This window comes from Fusarium keratoplasticum, chromosome 4 (genome assembly GCF_025433545.1).
Source record: "Fusarium keratoplasticum isolate Fu6.1 chromosome 4, whole genome shotgun sequence".
Classification (NCBI taxonomy): Eukaryota; Fungi; Ascomycota; class Sordariomycetes; order Hypocreales; family Nectriaceae; genus Fusarium; species Fusarium keratoplasticum.
Genome location: NC_070532.1, coordinates 2,999,693 through 3,016,794, shown reverse-complemented (window position 1 = coordinate 3,016,794; position 17,102 = coordinate 2,999,693). Strand labels below are relative to the sequence as shown.

The 17,102-nt window shown below is 54.1% G+C and overlaps 7 protein-coding genes and 2 pseudogenes across 9 annotated transcripts, besides 2 other annotated features; 6 read left to right on the top strand and 3 right to left on the bottom strand.

Moving 5' to 3' along the window:
- Window positions 1-375: 375 nt before the first annotated feature.
- Window positions 376-2,529, top strand: NCS57_00599900 (uncharacterized protein; the record flags this gene model as incomplete). Its single annotated transcript, XM_053055901.1, has 1 exon — window positions 376-2,529. The coding sequence occupies one exon, from the start codon at window positions 376-378 to the stop codon at window positions 2,527-2,529; it is 2,154 nt and encodes a 717-aa protein (XP_052914856.1).
- Window positions 2,530-4,940: 2,411 nt separating this feature from the next.
- NCS57_00599800 (PRA1 family protein) lies at window positions 4,941-5,471 on the top strand (the record flags this gene model as incomplete). The annotated part of the gene is made up of 1 exon (XM_053055900.1): window positions 4,941-5,471. The coding sequence occupies one exon, from the start codon at window positions 4,941-4,943 to the stop codon at window positions 5,469-5,471; it is 531 nt and encodes a 176-aa protein (XP_052914855.1).
- Window positions 5,472-5,701: 230 nt separating this feature from the next.
- On the top strand, window positions 5,702-6,748 carry NCS57_00599700 (uncharacterized protein; the record flags this gene model as incomplete). The annotated part of the gene is made up of 1 exon (XM_053055899.1): window positions 5,702-6,748. The coding sequence occupies one exon, from the start codon at window positions 5,702-5,704 to the stop codon at window positions 6,746-6,748; it is 1,047 nt and encodes a 348-aa protein (XP_052914854.1).
- Window positions 6,749-7,328: 580 nt separating this feature from the next.
- On the top strand, window positions 7,329-7,893 carry NCS57_00599600 (uncharacterized protein; the record flags this gene model as incomplete). Its single annotated transcript, XM_053055898.1, has 2 exons — window positions 7,329-7,515; window positions 7,568-7,893. The coding sequence occupies 2 exons, from the start codon at window positions 7,329-7,331 to the stop codon at window positions 7,891-7,893; spliced, it is 513 nt and encodes a 170-aa protein (XP_052914853.1).
- A 767-nt stretch (window positions 7,894-8,660) lies between these two features.
- On the bottom strand, window positions 8,661-9,838 carry NCS57_00599500 (Glycosyltransferase family 62; the record flags this gene model as incomplete). Its single annotated transcript, XM_053055897.1, has 2 exons — window positions 8,661-8,681; window positions 8,732-9,838. 2 exons carry the CDS (start codon window positions 9,836-9,838, stop codon window positions 8,661-8,663), a joined length of 1,128 nt encoding a protein of 375 aa, XP_052914852.1.
- An 896-nt stretch (window positions 9,839-10,734) lies between these two features.
- NCS57_00599400 (RRM domain-containing protein) lies at window positions 10,735-12,259 on the top strand (the record flags this gene model as incomplete). Its single annotated transcript, XM_053055896.1, has 8 exons — window positions 10,735-10,782; window positions 10,870-10,953; window positions 11,176-11,207; window positions 11,257-11,288; window positions 11,341-11,389; window positions 11,443-11,509; window positions 11,565-11,712; window positions 11,769-12,259. The coding sequence occupies 8 exons, from the start codon at window positions 10,735-10,737 to the stop codon at window positions 12,257-12,259; spliced, it is 951 nt and encodes a 316-aa protein (XP_052914851.1).
- A 180-nt stretch (window positions 12,260-12,439) lies between these two features.
- On the bottom strand, window positions 12,440-13,198 carry NCS57_00599300 (annotated as a pseudogene). The gene is made up of 2 exons: window positions 12,539-13,198; window positions 12,440-12,487 (listed from the first exon to the last, which is right to left on the bottom strand).
- Window positions 12,440-13,198: a sequence feature.
- A 687-nt stretch (window positions 13,199-13,885) lies between these two features.
- On the top strand, window positions 13,886-14,954 carry NCS57_00599200 (annotated as a pseudogene). Its single transcript has 2 exons — window positions 13,886-14,028; window positions 14,081-14,954.
- Window positions 13,886-14,954: a sequence feature.
- Window positions 14,955-15,085: 131 nt separating this feature from the next.
- Window positions 15,086-16,624, bottom strand: NCS57_00599100 (uncharacterized protein; the record flags this gene model as incomplete). Its single annotated transcript, XM_053055895.1, has 3 exons — window positions 15,086-15,501; window positions 15,552-16,440; window positions 16,493-16,624. 3 exons carry the CDS (start codon window positions 16,622-16,624, stop codon window positions 15,086-15,088), a joined length of 1,437 nt encoding a protein of 478 aa, XP_052914850.1.
- Between the last annotated feature and the right edge of the window lie 478 nt (window positions 16,625-17,102).

Here is a 17,102-nt window from a genome sequence, read left to right as displayed (position 1 = left end):
GGAATTGCGCTGCCCAATCCCATTGCGTCTCCCTGAAACAAGCCCGCAACTCGAGGCGCCTCCCCTGAAGACTAAGAGCTTCCCCAGTCCCTTCTTGGCAATTGGTTCATTAAATCCGACAGGGACCTTGAGGTGCTGTAGGGGACGCTGAGGCCAGGCGCTCTCAACAAGACGTCTCCTAAGTACGTAGTGTTCCCCGAATCGACAACAATCGGCTCGTACAAGCACGAATTCGACCTTGCGGGCGAGATATACCCCCTTTCCTTCGAGACGGCCGGGCCATGATCACGACACCATAGGCCATACCAACCTGCTCTACCCTCCTCGGTCGCATTCAGCCTCGTCCTCTTCCCACTCGTGCTGTACTCGACGACCATGGATCAAGCAGATATCCCCGCGCTGCTGGCGCGCCTGGCCAGCGATGAGGACGCCTCACGAAAGATGGCCGTGTTTAAGCTGCAGAATTCCATCAACGATCCCGCATTCGCCGACGTCTTTATATCCTCGGGCGGCCTGGTCGTCCTCCGCCGGCTCATCATGACAGCTGGCGGCAACACGCTCGCATACTCGCTCCAGAGCTTGACACGCCTGCTCGAGGTGGACATGGGGTGGGATATCTTTGAGGGACCGACAGCCAGCGACCTGGTCGAGCGCGTCGTCGAACTCATCGTCACGAACCCACTTGTCAACATCCTGAGGGGTGCCATGTCCATCCTCGTCGCCCTCGTCAGCCATTCCCAGTCCACCAGCCGAACCGCTGCCGCGAACCGAACACCAGGAACCTTTGGCTTCCGCGCGCTGAAGCCCGCCGTCGCGGTGTACCCGCAGTTCTTTGAGCTGGTGATACAGCAGCTGCAGAGCGCAGATCATGCCCTGTGTGCCAACGCTCTGATGCTGATCAACGCACTCATCCGAGACGCCGTGTCGAGCGACAGCACCATGAGTGGCGGCAAGGCCAACGCGGGTTCCGGGGAGGAGTGGGCCAAGTTTATCAAGCGGCTGCAGGACCTGGGTCTAATCAAGGCGGTGTACAAGCTGATGCAGAGCTCGGCGCTTCAGGATCTGGCGCACCCTATGCTGGAGTTCCAGTCGCTAACCAAGGTCCTACTGAGGAAGTGGCGCGAAGTCGACGTTGATCTGGAGCGGCCAGAGCACCGGCGAGCCCTCAAGGGGCTGCACCTGGCGAGTGCGCCGGAGCGTGTCCCTGTAAACGGGCATTTCCCGGCGCACGACTTACACGAGGCATCCGCGAGGAAGGGAAGCAGGCGACACAACCCGGAAAAGTGGAGGAGGCTGGGATTCGAGACGGAGAGCCCTGCGCAAGAGTTTGACATGACGGGCTTTTTGGGTATGATGGACCTGACGGACTATGTGCGCAAGAACGAGGATGGGTTTCAGAAGCTATTGCTGGAACAGGCAGGGAAGCCTGCATCCGAACGTTGTCCCGTTGCCAGGGCAAGTTTTGCGGTCACCATGATACTGTACGACCACTTCGATATCGACAAGACGGATCTGGACGACGTCAGGGGGTATCAGTTGTTGGAGGCCAAGGATCACGATAGGCTGTTTAGGCCCCTGTTGCTTCAGTGGTCTCGGCTACACACTGCTGGTTTGCATGCCTTTTTCCGAGTATGGAAAGTCACGGGCGCGGAGCAAGAGGATATCGACAAGGTTGCCGAGCTGGTAAGGATCCTAGTCGATCAGGTTGTTGGGGGAGCCACGAGGACCAAGGATGTGATGGAGATGGAGGAAGAGATGCAAGAATATGACATATCGCGACTACGAGATCAGCAGATGGAGCTACTCGAGATGTCGTTTGAGGCCACATGGGGTCAACATCTACAGCAGGTGAGGGAGGAACTCAAGCAGGAGGCGCTGCAGTTTGTTAAGGAGCAGAGGATCCGATGCCTCCTCCAGGGGTCATGGTTCTCGAAGCCGACACCCAAGCGAGACAACAACGGGACAGCAAAGCACCGACTATTTACACCTACGCCGTGGCGATATGCGAAACTGTCCCACAACCGGCGATATCTGCATTACGCCGACTTTGAGCAGCAGACGGTGCAGGACCCTAATCTGGACGCCCTCACAGAACGGGTTGATCTCAGCACTATCAGCTCAGTCGTTTCTAACGTATCGGCAAACGAAGACGCCAAGAGCACGATGAGTGAGGTGGCGGGCAAGAACTCGGGGGCAGTCCCCAAGACGACTACCAAGATCACCATCTACAGCTTCGTCAACCCGGCGGATGCAGCAAGAGGGGCTGAGGCTAAGGAGCAGCCGATCTTTACGCTATGGCCGCTGAGCCACAGCTTGGCGTCAGAGTGGCTGGACGGACTGCTGATGCTGCTGAACCAAGCACCCATCACTGCCGAGACGAACAAGCTGGTCAACTTGGTGAGCGAGTACGGACTCAAGATCCGGCTGCTGAACGTGAGGATGGACTCGGCGTTTGAGGGCCCGGTGCCCGGAGCCGGAGTGATTCCAAGCCGGGAGGGGCTGGACGAGGATTACTTCTTCGAGGTGTGAGATGTGATGTGTACTGTGGGTGTTGGTCTTTTTTTGTTTCTTCTGGTGGCTTTGGTGATTCACATATACCCCATTTTTCGTTGCGCGGCTTTGACCAAAGGCATAGCGAGCATTTGTTTAGCTGGTGGATGGGATGGATTGGATGAGAGAGGAGGGGCTAATGAAGAGGCGGCTCATCAAGGATGGCCATGATAGACTTGGATTCTTTTGACTCTGCCAGCTGACACTGGAGATTTTACTGTCATGTACGTCGAAAGAAACAGCCAAAAGCACAACCAATGAAATGTACTAATTAACAATTGAGTGCCCGTGAATACCTTGTTGTTTCACATTGCTCATTCCCCTACGTATCTCTTCCTCAGGCAGCAAACTTGAGGCTGAGATAACCTTTGGCCTGGCTTTTGGGCCACAGGAACTGCTATTGGGCGTATGTTTTCGCGGTGAAGATGGGTCTAGCAAGCTGCGGCCGAGCGTTGCTTTTGCCTCACACACGGACAACTGGCGGCGGTCAGCAACAAGTCCCGTCCTCCAATGGATCCATCATGCTTCTCCGAGGTTCTATATGTGGCTCATCCGGAGTGGATAGTTCGGCTCTCGCATCTCAGAACTGCCCGGCCAAGCGGTCCGGGGGTGCGGGATCTTGGCCCAGTTCGTTCTGCAATGGGGCTCAAGCATGTGAGACCACCGATGCAAGATGCAGTTTTTGTGTTGTCTCTACCATGTCGAGTTTCTCTATCCGTCGAGATGTGTTTCTCTGCCCGCTCTTTCGTCTCACGGTGCCAAGGACAGAAGGTCCCAAAGATGGGCTCAGTTGTCTACTGGGGGTTGGGGAGTGGGTAATCTTTCGATCAGAGATCAACGTGTTTGTGGGTTGGGCAGCTTAGGAAGCTCTCCGATGGAGCTTGTGAGAAGTGGATCCTGGATCGCGGATCGTGTGTGACGATGAAACGGCGGAGAGGGACGAGAAGCGAAGATGATGCTATCCCGGGCTGAAGGGTTTGTATTTTTTGATATTGCTATGGATGTAATTCTTTTGCAAAGAAACATGTCTTCGAATTTGCAGACCAGAAAAATATCCTGTTCCCCCTCAGCCATGCCCTGATCAACATGTGGTTTGGTGGTATCCGTCAAAAGCGGTGACGCTCCCCGTCTTCCACTTGGCTCGCTCCAACTGGTGTCGCGTGCATAAGCGTCGCGGGGATGGCTCTTTGCTGGCCTCAGAGTTACAAGCTACGCTACAGTGCAAACAAGTTTACACAGAGAAGGTCCTAGAGAGGAGAAAAAAAGTTTCTCCATCCATTCCGTCGGAATTGGGTCGGTGTGCAAAGCGGTTGGGCCTCTCTCTTCCATCAGGTTCTTCTCAATGTTTTAAAAGAAAAGGCGGAGAGCTCCAATTCTCTTGCTTCCCTCTTTTTTCCCTTCCTTCTTCCTTCTCCATTGTCAGTCAATGGCAACCCTCCCCTTGAACCTCATCTGTTTGGGTTGAGAGGGGAAGACTACATACGACGACAGAAGAGCCTCCTTCTTCTCCTCTCTCTGTTAGGGAGAGAGGTTCTGTTACAGGCTCCCCGGGCTGCCAGCCCGCCCCGGCTGAGGATTACACGTACTCAGCCGGGCATTGAGTGGCAATCTCGTTTCTTCCTCACCCTCTCCGCTGGGTCTCCTTCATCATCATCTGGGTACCAAGCCTGATCCATACCTTACCAATTCGTCGACATCACGAAGTCGGTACGTACTCCCTCCCCCCTTGTGGAGATCACACATCCAGTGGCTTTCCCAGGCTCCAGCTGGCAGTTGAATCACTGAGCACCCCCTGTAATGGCCCCCCTGAAGCTGACAGGAGACGCGTCCCTAGCAAATTACGAGCCGAATAAAAAAAACCCAAAAAAAGCCAATCTTATCTGGAAATCTGTACTCGCCGACAGATTCACCCCCCTACTTCAACAAGCAACATTCCATTGAGTGCTCTGGAACTTGACTCTCTTCTATCAACCAACAAACTCTGTTGTTGTCTGTCTATTCGCAAACTCGCGTCTTGGTAAGTTGAACACATTTAGCCCCTTTTACTCCTGCCGTCAGCGTTGTAGCTGGCTGGCATACTTGCGCCTCGTCTCCCTTACCTCCCTCCCCAGGGGCCAGCTTGTCCTTTATTTCTCTGGCTGCCTGATTCTCAGCATCGCCTCTTTCACTGCTTGTTTGCTTGTTTGCTAACTCTCTTCATCCAGCTCGCTAAGCGTCTCCATTCTTTATTCTTGAACGCGCAACCGACCTCGTCATCGTGCCTGATCGATAATTTCGTTGCCTATTCTCCAAGGCCATAAAGTATTCACCTTTCGTGCAACACCAGCACTTGCCAGCTCAACAGCCAACCCTTTCCTATCTACGACTCTACACAACAAAAATCAATCGCCATGGCTCGCATTCAGATCCCGCTGGACGTCATCACGTCTCGCATCAACTTCGGCGAGCGCTTCCAGGGCCTTCGCTCTGGTCCTCTCAGCGGTCGCTTCTCTAACCTTCGACCTCTGTCCGAGTTCCTCGACGTCAAGCGAGTCTCGAAGCCCGCCAACTTTGCCGAGATGCAGTCGCGCGTCAACTATAACCTGAGCCACTTCTCGAGCAACTATGCTGTCATCTTCGTCATGCTCAGCATCTATGCTCTGCTCACCAACTGGGTCCTGCTCTTCGACATCATCTTTGTCGTCGCCGGCATGTGGATCATTGGCCGCCTCGACGGTAATGATCTTGAGATTGGTACCTTCCGTGCCAGCACATCTCAGCTCTACACTGGACTCGTCGTCATTGCCGTGCCTCTTGGTCTGTGGGCTTCGCCCTTCTCGACCATGCTCTGGCTGGTTGGCGCATCTGGCGTGACCATTATTGGCCACGCCGCATTTATGGACAAGCCCATCGATGAGGCTTTTTCCGGGGAGGCGGTCTAGGTGGTCGGCCGCGAGCTCCCGAATTTGCGCCCCAATGGGGAAGACCATCGCGGCGCAGGCGGAGGAGACAAGACGGGGACGCTGCGTCGCACGGGCGCCGAGAGGGAGACGCTCGTGTGGAGGAGTTGGGTTCAGATGAGGATAATGAAACGAATACACAAGGCGTTGGGATTTCTTCGGGGACTGCGGCTGGTTTTGCCAGCGACGCTCTTCGATTCACGGGTGTAGACATGGGCGATCGAGAACGTGGGGTGGTTCGCAGGGGTAATTATGTGGACTCAGAGGAGGATGACGACGAGGATGGCTCGTCGAGCAGCGAGGATGAGGAGTTTGAGGAGTACCTGGCGCATTTGTCCGTCAGGGATCGCGAGGAGGCATTGGTGCAGTCGGCGATGCGCCGTATCGATCGTGCCAAGGCCAAGGGGAGAACAGATGTCAGTCTCAACAAGGAGGAGATTGCGGCTCTGGAGCGCCATCGCCAGCGCATGGCGGAGGCCGAGAAAAAGAAGCGGAGCAAGAAGCGCAGAGATCAACGGGTCGCGGTGCCTCTGACTGAGCTCGATCCAGGCTCACGCAAGAAGAAGTCTCGGCAAGAATCACGGACTCGGCATTCGTCGTCGACTAACAGCAACCACGGCGACCAAGATCACCAAGGCTACCCTCCCATGGGCTACTTTCCGCCCCCATCAACAACTGGCCGACGACGCTCAGGCACCACTACCTCGTCCCAGAGGGCGGCCAGTCGGGCGCGGGATGAACGAAGCAGCCGTCACCCTTCAGACGCGGCCGCCCCCCCTTATGGAGATATCCCGGTACCAGGCATGTCTCCCACTTCAAGTCGGGCTGCCCTTGATGTCTTCCAGTACCAGACGGCCTCTCAGCCGGCAAACCCCATGGCTTCGTCTCGGAGACCTTTCTCAGGAGCTCCACAAACGGGCTATCCTCAGCGAGGTGCCGGGTCCATGGCCTGGGGTCAGTCGGGCTCTCAATCAGGTCTTGGTGATGGTTCAAGCGAAGAAGAAAGCGAGGGTAGCGAGGACGACTCTGAGCGAGGACACCGAGAGGAACAAAGCTCCAGCGATGATGTCGGAAACGGGGCTCAGATCAGGGACGTCCCTCGAGGACGAGGCCCTCCCGTTCCGCTCGAGCCCTCACCTGAAGCAGAGGCCGAGCCTGAGGCCCATCCAGTAAGGAGGAATCCACCTCGTGCCTCGACTTCATCCAAGAAAAAGCCAGTCCGAAGTGGTGGTGGTGGTGGTGGACGGCGAAAGAAGTAAAAAGGATACCCCTGTCGAGAGAGCTCAAGTCTACCCAACATTGATAGACTATCTACTCTAAATCAAATTGTAATCAGTCCCCAAAATTGGAGTTTTAGATGTTCAAATGAAAAGTGATGAAGAATTCCTAGCATAAATCGTGATTAATTGTCTTGTCTGATGAGTGACCAGGGGCATCTTGGACCCTGACTTTCACATGATAGACGCGGCAGTGAAAGTTGTCATGAGGAAGCGCCACTTCTGCTGAGCCACAGAAGCACAGCCACGGGGGTGCGTCCCCTCGGTAGACGTGTACGTAGCAGCTACGTAGGTCATCCGGCCTCGGCATCATCACCCGCCTTTATCCCTGTCGAGCTGGGCAACAAACCGAGCTTCCAGCATCCAAGCTCCAGTGCCGACGAAGAGTCCACGACCCCAGTCCAGGCCGTGTTCATCTCCATAGTTAAGGAGCACATTCATCCCTTGATTCATTACCGACCAAACGAGTGACTCCTTTCCAAAGCTCTGCTTCTATTCCATCCGTCGGATACTACACCGAGCATCGATACCGTCATCGCATCGCATCGCATCGCATTCAGCCATGTCGACACCTGCAGGACCATCCGTTTCAAGGAGCGCCAGCCGGCGACTAATAAAGGAACTGGACACATGGAGCACTGAGCAAAAGGATGAGACGGGCATCGAACGCCTGGGTCCCGTCAGCGAGGACAACCTGATGGAGTGGGAGGCCGTCATCAACGGACGGGGTATTGGACATGGCTACGACGGTTAGATTCTACTCCCCCTTTTGCGAAAATACATCAGCTAACTCTTTCGCAGAGGGTCGCTGGCTTCTTAGCATCTCGATCCCTACGACATACCCCCTCGCGCCTCCCAAGATGACCTTTGTCACGACCATCGTGCACCCCAACATCGCCCTGCAGAACGGCGAGATCTGCCTCGATCTGCTCAAGGACGCCTGGACGCCCGCCTACAGCGTCCTCGAGTGCGTGCGCGCCGTGCGCATGCTGCTCGGCTGCCCCGAGACGGATAGCCCTCTCAACGTCGACGTCGCGGCCCTCTTGCGCGGCGGGGATGAGTTGGGTACGCGAAAGTTGGTAGAGTTTTGGTGCAAAGACTCGGATGGAAGATATGATGGACCCTAGGGGGCATCTGTATGAGTAAGGAAGTTATTGTTGGGTTCGGATATACTCTTCGATGGGTGTGAGTTTTAATATGGAGTTTAGGAACAAGGGCATTCATATCATGACTTGGATGTACAAGATTGGGATATTCAGATATTTCTTTTGAATTTCTTACGATGAATGGATAGGATGGGTTGAGCGACAGCGGGCATGACGAACAATCAGACAGATACCAAACACACACACACACACACAACTCCCCTCACATGACAGACAGTAATAAATGTCAAATATCCATCAAATCAAGGTCTGCCATCGATTCGTGGCCAAAAACTCTTCTAGGTTGGTAACAACAGTCAAAAAATCACTCGCATAGATGCCCTTCTATCCCCAACCGATCCCATCATTCCACTATTGCTTTCACTCCCCCCGTGATCTGTGGTTTACAAAATGCGTAGAAACAATTCGAGTACAAGAGATGCCAGCTAATGCATCTCTTTCTCACCTCCTCTCACCTCTGCTTCTGGAATTCGAGCCTCACTTTTTGTCATCCTCCTCCCTCATTTTCAAAGGATACACTAGCAAAAAAAACGCCGTGGCCTGAACCCGCCCGATTTGAAACATGAATTGCCCAGCAATGGATGGCTACAGTAGAGCGAATGGGGCGAGCCACTCGTCCGGTCTGGTGCAGCATGGCTCGTCGTCTTCTGGCATGACAAGTCGTGAAGAAAAGAAGTTTGCTCAAGGAATTGGTTCATGATTCCCAATGTGGCCTTGCTGCGACGAAATTACTCATTATAGTGGTAAACCTGCCATCTTGTTAGACACGGGATTCAGTGGGCTGATGCTGTATGCTTACCTTGTAGTTGGGGAGACCGTATGGTTGCCAGCCTAATCGCTTCGCCATCTTGGCGAATCCCTCAGTCTCGATGAGGTGGTAAAAGGGGAAAGGAGGGAACATGGCGCCGTCGCGGTGGACATCCGCCTTGACCAGGAGAGCGGTGCCTCCAACTCCATCGAGAGGAATCACCATCTTGGGGTCTCCTCCGTCAGTCGCCAAGTACGCCATCAACATGCGATAAGTCGCCATCTCGGCGTATCCCTCGAGGAGAATCTCATCAGGACCCATCTTGGCGGCGAGCGCAAGCGCGGTCTCGCTGTCCTGCCAGCTGTTGAAGTCGTATGGTCGCTCAGCCATTTGCTTGTGCTCCTCATCGTAATATCGCTGGAAGCAGTTGGGGACAATCAATGGCTTGTCAAAAGCAGCCAGATCCTGAATGAGCGAGGTCGGTGTCTCGACAACGTCAGAGTCAAGCCACAGAACCCAAGAAGTATCCGGTCCAAGGGTGGTGAAGAGCAGGGAGTTGCGGGCCTTGGCCATGACCTCGCGACGGGCCTTTTGGTTCGCAAGCTTATGTCGCTCGCTCTCATCCTGAGAGACAATGGCGGGCTCAAAGTCTTGTCGCAGGATAATGATGCTCTTGAACTTGTCCTTTTCGCGGCCGTGCTTCTGGGTCTTGTGCACGAACTCCTGTAGGTCAGTTGTGGCCTGGTTACCCTCCTTGGTCTTGGGCAGGATGAAGCCCAGAGTGATGAGCTCGTGGGGGTAGCTCAGCCTCAACAGGTTCTCCCAGTACTCGGGGTAGAAGCGGGCCATGGGGGTGAGAATCAGGACATTCTCTCGGTTCTCGATGGGCGAAGTGGTAATGGTGACATTGTTAAGGTTGTAATGCGCGACGGGTGGTGGCTTGAATGGGACGCCAGATCGCGATTTTGACTTTCGGTACGGCGACGTAGGAGGCGACAGATGATGCTCTGCGGTTACCGACTCGAATCGCTTGGCTGTGACGGACTTGCCCGAGGGCGAGACGAGGAAGACGATGATGAAGATGCAGAGGATGACACCGAGGGCGAGGGTCGAAGGATTCCCCTTCTTGAGGCGGACTGACCCCATGGGGCGAGCCATGAGTGCCGTCTTTCGTCTGGGTTGCTTTGCGCCTAGAGAGGCGAAGAAGGAGACAGTGTCGGGGTGAGCGTGCGACAGCACCGGCTATCGCGAGCTGGACGAGGGCATCAAGTTGGAGGTTTAGTTCGAGGTGCGCCGCGACGGGGAGAGGACGGCGGAGAAGGAAACAACAAGTATCCGCGCCGAGAAACGATGATCCTTGACAAGGGAGGAATGAGAAAGGAAGAAAAAAAAGAGGGAAAGATCACGACGGTCAGCCCGAAGAAGGGGTAATATCAGGAATACGAAAAGGTGGTTTCTGGTCTACTAGGGCGCCGGCCTGCCACACGAGCGAGAGCCAGCCAAAGGGATAAGACAGGACAGCTTAGAGTTCCAGATTTGGGGTAGTCCCAGAATAGGCCTAGCGGGAGTTGGGACATGAGCGGATAATTAATCGCCCGCCTAAGATGTGGCTTGGGCATCGGCGTGTCCTTACAGTGCCATAACTTTCATCACCACTTGTACTTTAAGTATTGGCGTGTCCATCTCAATCGCTTCAGAGATGATTATGCATGGCTTTATAGTTAAAAAGAAAAACATATTTGAGTTATCTGTGTACTGTAATTTACGACAAGTAATCTACAAGCAAAGAATAACACATGCTGCCCCCACATCTGCACGCCGCTCATGACCGTCAAGGCGTGGCTGTGGCTGGTACGTACCTTGGACTCGGCGCAGGTCTGCAGTGGCAGCAGCCAGCTTGGCTGGGCACCGGGCGCCTGCCAGCCGCGTCCGTCCCGTCTCCATGAGAAGTCGCCTTGCGCTCCTCCTTCTTCTCTCCTTCTCACCAACTTTTTTTTTTCTACACCACGAGAGACTCTTTGAAACTCACAAGTCTCCCCAGAAATCCTTACAACATGGCTGATAAGATGGACCGTGGCCTTGACGAGATCATCGCCGAAACTGTAAGTCGCTGCACCTGGGTTCTGCTGGCCACCGCAGTTCCTGCGTCGCGCTGCGCTGTCGGCCACAGCTAACATCGCCACTACCAGCGCAGCAATCGGCCTCGCAACCAACGCGGCCAGGGTCGCCGGCGTGAGCCGCGCCAGGATTACCCTCGCGACGGCGTCAGAAAGGTCAGTTTCTTCCTGCCCCCCGCTGTTTCACCTTCTAAGCCCAGCTTTACTAACGATGCCCATCCAGGTTGATCTATCCTCCCTCTCATCCTCCAGTGATGCCTCCTCGACCTCTACAACCCTCCTCGCAACTCGTCCTTCGGTGCTCGGAGCTTTTGTCGATTGAACGGCTTTCCACTCTGAGAAATCTATTGCTGACCAGAGCATCCCTCCCACATGCAGTCCTTCCGAGACGAATCGCGAAACCTCGACAGGTAACAGCAGTCACACGTCTTGTCCCGTCCGGTTGCTGATTGGAGATAGTGAATGGGTCCATGACCGATACGAAGAGAACAGTAATACTACTCAGAACCTTCCTTGACGATTCCCCAGTCTCACCTTTTGCAGACAGTCGCAGAGGACCCGCTCCACGCCGGCGCCGCGAGTCTCCTGACCAGTAAGTCAGACGATGGACACGAACGGGGGTATTCCTAACAGTCGAACCTTCAGGGAGTCCAGAGGCTCAAAGCTGCGAGTCGATAACATCCACTATGACCTCACCGAGGATGACCTTGATGTACGCGCATCCACTCACCATGCGATCAGATAATAGTTGCTCACTATGGTTGCAGGAGCTCTTCCGCAGAATTGGCCCTGTTGTTCGACTTCAATTGCGATATGACCGCGCGGGACGATCCGAGGGAACGGCCTACGTGACCTACGAGCTGAAAGAAGACGCTCAAGAGGCGGTCCGACAGTTTGATGGCGCCAATGCCAACGGTACGCGGCAATACTTGCTATTCAGGCTCTCTGACATTTCTAACGAAAGCATATAGGACAACCGATTCGATTGACCCTTCTTCCCAGTGGCCCTGCTAGAAACCCCTTCGATACAGCTGTCATGCCCAGCCGCCCCTTGGCAGAGCGCATTTCAGCCCCAGGAGACAGGGCGCGATCTCATTCCCCACACCGCCGGTACGACGAGGACGAAGCAGCCCGCAAGGGAATTGATAGATATGTTCCTGGACAAGGAGGTGACCGGAGGAGCCCAATGCCCCGGCGGCGCGGCCAGGGTGGTCGTCGTCCCGGAGCTCGTAGAGAGGGTGGTGGCAGAGAGGGAGGAAGGGATCAGGAGGGAGGTCGTGGTGGACGAGGTAACCCTCGTACAAAGAAGACGCAGGAGGAGCTGGATGCGGAAATGGCGGACTACTTTGGCGGAGGCAACGCGCAAACCACGGAGCCATCCAACGGAACCGAGGCAGCCCCTGCCCAGGCTCAGGCTCAAGCTCCAGCCGCTGCGGTCGACGATATCGACATGATTGAGTAACCGACTCGTCATATTGTTGACGACGTCTGTCGTCTGATCTCGACTCGACTATATACATGACCAGACTGTTTAGCGCATCACAAGCCGAAATCTCCACCTATTCTCACCGTTTCTCAACGATGGACTTTAACTTATTGCCACAGCTCGTATGGCTTATTGCAGATGGATTGGAGCTTCACCTCAACTTCCCTGTGTGTTGCGGCGACTCCAACCGTAGGACAGTTGTCCCTGGATTTGTGAGTCAGGTTGTTCCTTTGATACGAACAGCGGCTTACATACCCCAGCGAATGACAGATTACGGCCCGTAACAAGGCCACTGAAAGACATGTTGACGTCGATGCTCATGTTGAGCCTGAGGCTATTCCCGCTCGACCGTCTTTGTTGTTGGGTATTGAGATTTTGGCCGTGCATGGTAGTTTGCTGTTGAAGGGTTCTGGTGCCGCGAGTCACGGCTCTGTTGTTTCCTTGGGGTTGCTGTGTGGTTATCCAGTGTGTAGTCTCAGATCGAGTCTGGACAATTGTGAGTGGCGAGGAGGGTGATGGATGTTTTACGGCGCGTCCAGTTGAACGTCTTGTCAAGTGTCGGGGTGGTAATGATTCCACGCTGTCGTCGGAATCATCAGAGTCTTCTTCCGACGTCGTGTCCTGATCGTCGCTTCTTTCGTCGTCTGATAAATAGACGCTTTCCACGTCATCGTCGTCCCCTTCTTGGTCCTCTTCATCTGATGATTCGACTCTCGTGGGTTTCGGTTTGGGTGCTGGTGTTACTGATTCCGCCTCCTCAATCTCGTCCGGTCTCCGTGGGGCAAGAGAAGATATTGGCTCAGCCCGTTTCTTTTTTGACTTGGTGTCATTTGCTGGCTCTTGCTGGTTGTTTTGTGAGGAAGTTGCTGGCGTTGTTTGTTGTTGGCGAGAGGGTGCCATGATGTATGATGGATGGCCTGTCTTACATGGGCCTGCTGAAGTGGTGTAGTGATGGTTTAAGGACGAAGTTTGTATTCAAGACGAGAATCAGGTTCTACTGTGTTTCTAGCTGCTCGCTAACTCGGCTCTATAACCGGCAGGACGGGCCTGTCAAGTGTTCGTCATCATGTCATGCCGTTAGAGGCGAATCGGGCGATGGACGTTTCCCCGCGGCGGGCAAACAGGGACGGATCCTGGGCGGGTGACGTCGCTCACCACCAGAATGGATGGCCGGCCATGGCTTTCGATTCGCTTGGTGGTTGATGAAGACATTTGTTGACTAAGCCGTCGCGATAACCTGATTTGTGCCAGGAGCCAAGAGTACCTATCTTTGATGTAGACCTCGGCGCATCGAGATGGTGTTTCTGGTGCGTTGAAAGTACTATCCACATGTGTTGAGCCCCAATTGTCGTCAGTATCCAGTTACTCAGATCAACACATTTCAGCTACATATTGCGCCATGGTCCGATAAGACTGAGAGCAATGTGAAACTGATACTTGACGGTGTATGCGGCTAATTCCCCGCTCGTGAACATCTCTTAACAATAAACTTGGACCTTGCATGAACTTGGTGATCACGTTTCCCTAAGACCGACATCATCAACTGAACCGCATCGGATGAAACTTTCCGTGTCAACTCCAGATTAATATTCATACGCCAGCGTGAATTGTCATAACAGCATGTCAAGCAAAGACGGTCCCGTTGCTAAAATCGGACTGCTGTCCATTGGCGACATGGGTGCTGGCATCGCCAACCTGCTCGTTGCTCACAACTTTGCTCTTGCGACGAATTGCTCGGGTAGAAGGTAGGATATATCTACCACTCGGCAAGAAGCAGGGAACTTACAAAACCCACAGTCAAGATACCATTGATCGCGCCCGGGAAGCCAATGTGGAACTGCTCGAGACCGATGTTGACCTGGTGGAGGAGTGCTCAGTGATACTCTCTGTCGTGCCCCCACGAGATGCCGAGGCTACAGCGCGACGCATCGTGGATGCGCTCTCGCAGTCCAAGAGAAGAGAAGAGCTATACTTTGTCGATCTAAATGCAGTTTCGCCATCAAGTACGAAAGTGATCGCAGCGCTTCTCCAGAAATCCGAGGTACCCGTCCGATTCATCGATGGATGCATCCTGGGAGGTCCTCCAAAACGGACATCTTCCACCGATGGCGGATCCAAATCCTCTAGCAACAGCAACTATTCCGACTGGGTACGCCCAAGACTTCCCATATCTGGGCCAGAATCTCTCTCAGCCCTGCCTTACGGCGATATTCTTGCTTCGGTGCTAAACATGAATTCCATCTCCCCCGACATCGGCGCCGCGAGCGGACTCAAGATGTGCTTCGCAGCCATGTCTAAAGGCTTTATAGCCATAGCTACTCAGTCATTCACAACCGCTCACAGCCTCGGTGTTGCTGATGTTTTGCGAGATGAGATGGCTAAAGGTCTTCCCACGCATCTCGCCCTTGCCGACAAGGCCGTGCCGAACATGCCGCCCAAGGCATACCGCTGGGTCAGAGAGATGGAAGAGATTTCCCACACCATGACTGAGGAGGGAGGATGGGGAAAGGAGTTGTTCCAGGGCGCCGCTGGTGTCTACAAGGACATTGCGGAGGATGAGGTGCTTGGAAGCGAGAAGGTCGGGAAGAGGAAGAGGGGGACGACGCTGGAGGATGTTGCAGCGGCAGCGGCAGAGGGCTTGCAAAAGAAAAGAAGATCAAGTCAAGAGTAGATGGGGTATGTATTCATCAGGGTAGAGTTGGCAGCAGCGTCTAGATATTAGAAGGGGGAGTAATTACACATCTCAAGTATACACGTGCACGCACACCAAGCCAGAAACACCACGAACCAGTCATCCAGATCCTACTCTTGGTCGCCGACAAAGATCCGAGAGTTTGGTACGTTGAGCTTCCAGTCATTGTTGTAGCCCGGCGTCGTCTCGGCGGCAGCGTCCGAGGAGGTGACAAAGATTCCGTCGTTCGAGAGTGCGCCAAAGTGATTATCCAAGACGACAGTCTCGGACTCGGCGTCTGTCGAGTCGTGGACTCTGCTGGCGGTGCCGAATACTACCCCAGGGGTAGGAGTACCAGATGCTTCCGTCGCTGAAGTCTCGGTCGACACGAAGAACTGGATCTTGGAGCCCACGGGGACAAAGTTGCCACCATCCATAGCCTGGATGAACCTCTGCATTTCCTCCTCTTCAGACAGAGCAAAGTGAGTTCGCTGAGGATCAAGTGACAACAGGCCCTTCTTTGCGCCCCAGCCACCACCACCGCTCACTGCTCATGTTAGCACTTGGTTTGGAGTTGCTCAAGTAGAAAGGACGTACAGATCTGATACAGTCGGCCCCCTTGCCCGTACAGTTCATGTAGATGACTAGATGTCGAGGCTACCAAGTCTGTAATGTTGAGATTCTCATCAAATGTCGCCTCCGGATCTGGATCAGCAGAGCGAGAAACATTGCTTCCCACTTGAGCAAACGTAGGGGGCGTGATGACAGCCCAGATGCCCATGGGTGACTGAACCAGGTTGGACTTCCGACTGTGCAATTCATCGACTGCTGGCTCGAGCTCATTCGAGGCAGGAACTGATTCGTCGTCGACATTGACTCGCCTTACAATGTTTCCAAAGCTTTCCGTCACCACACGTGGTTGAGTCAGGGGTACCAGGGGAGCCCAGATGCCGAGGTCCTTGATCGAAGGCAGCTGCTCTCTGAGTGGGAGAGCCACCTGCTGCCAGTGCTTTTCCATCTTCTCCAAGAGCTTCGGAGAGTCTTGAGAGAGGTCGTATCGGCTTGCAATAAGAGTCGACGTCTTGTGGTTCTGGAAAGTGGTATTGGTCAAGGGGACAGTGAGATGGGGATTGCCGAGGTCGAACGTCAAGGCCGCAACCTTGTTCGCATCCTCCCTTGCCTTTGGAGGAGCTTCACTCCAGAGTTCTGGGAGGATAGAGCTGACGGAGCCGCGGAGGATGGACAAGCCCTGGATGGGTTTGTTCGCCGGAACAGGCGGAGCGACATGGTCAACCACAGCACCAAGAACGTGGAACTGCTCCATCTTTTCAGAGCCCGAGAGAAGCTTTACAAACTCTGCCATGAAGCCATCCTCCTCCAACCATCGAGCATACTCAGGCGTGGCCAGAATAACTGCTGCGTCATGACGGCTAGGGTTGGACAACTTGATTTGTGGCTTCAAGCTTTGTAGCAAGGCAGCGAGGTCCTAGAATGAAGTTAGCTTATTTCAAATAGATACTTTTTCAGAGAAATGACACCTTTCGTTTAGAGCCCAAGTTTACTGTGAAATAATTTGAGCCATTGCCTGTTGAATATGCCCGTCTGGAGCTGGCTGTGATACTACACAATGTTCGGCTCGTGTGAGCTCTCAAAGCTAGCCTGAAGGCCATTAAGGCATAGACTTTGAGGGAACAGGAGAAAATGGAGTACTAAGTACCAGATTCAACAGGTTCAAACCAATTAAATCGACAGACAAGATCCCGAAAAACACAGCGTTGGAATACAGTCGTTCAATGTCAAGACGTCGGTAGAAAACATGACCACCAGCACCAGATCTCCAGCCATATGTGCACCGCCACATACGCCACACTACGCGGGGTACAACCCACCTTCCGATATTCGTTCTGGATGCCCATGACTCAAATTTACAAACCAAACCGTCTTGAATCGTAGCAACGAGGCTCGACTCTGAGTCACTTCTGCTCTTTTCTCTCTATTTAAGTCAATTCCCGGCGTGCGACAGTGTCTGAAGCCCCAAAGCAACGGGCTTCACTCAGTCATCTCCGGCACGACGTTTAGACGACTCGCGGTTCAAGCACTTCGCGTGCGATCTGCTTCCCCGAGACGACCCTTGACGACCACGCGAGT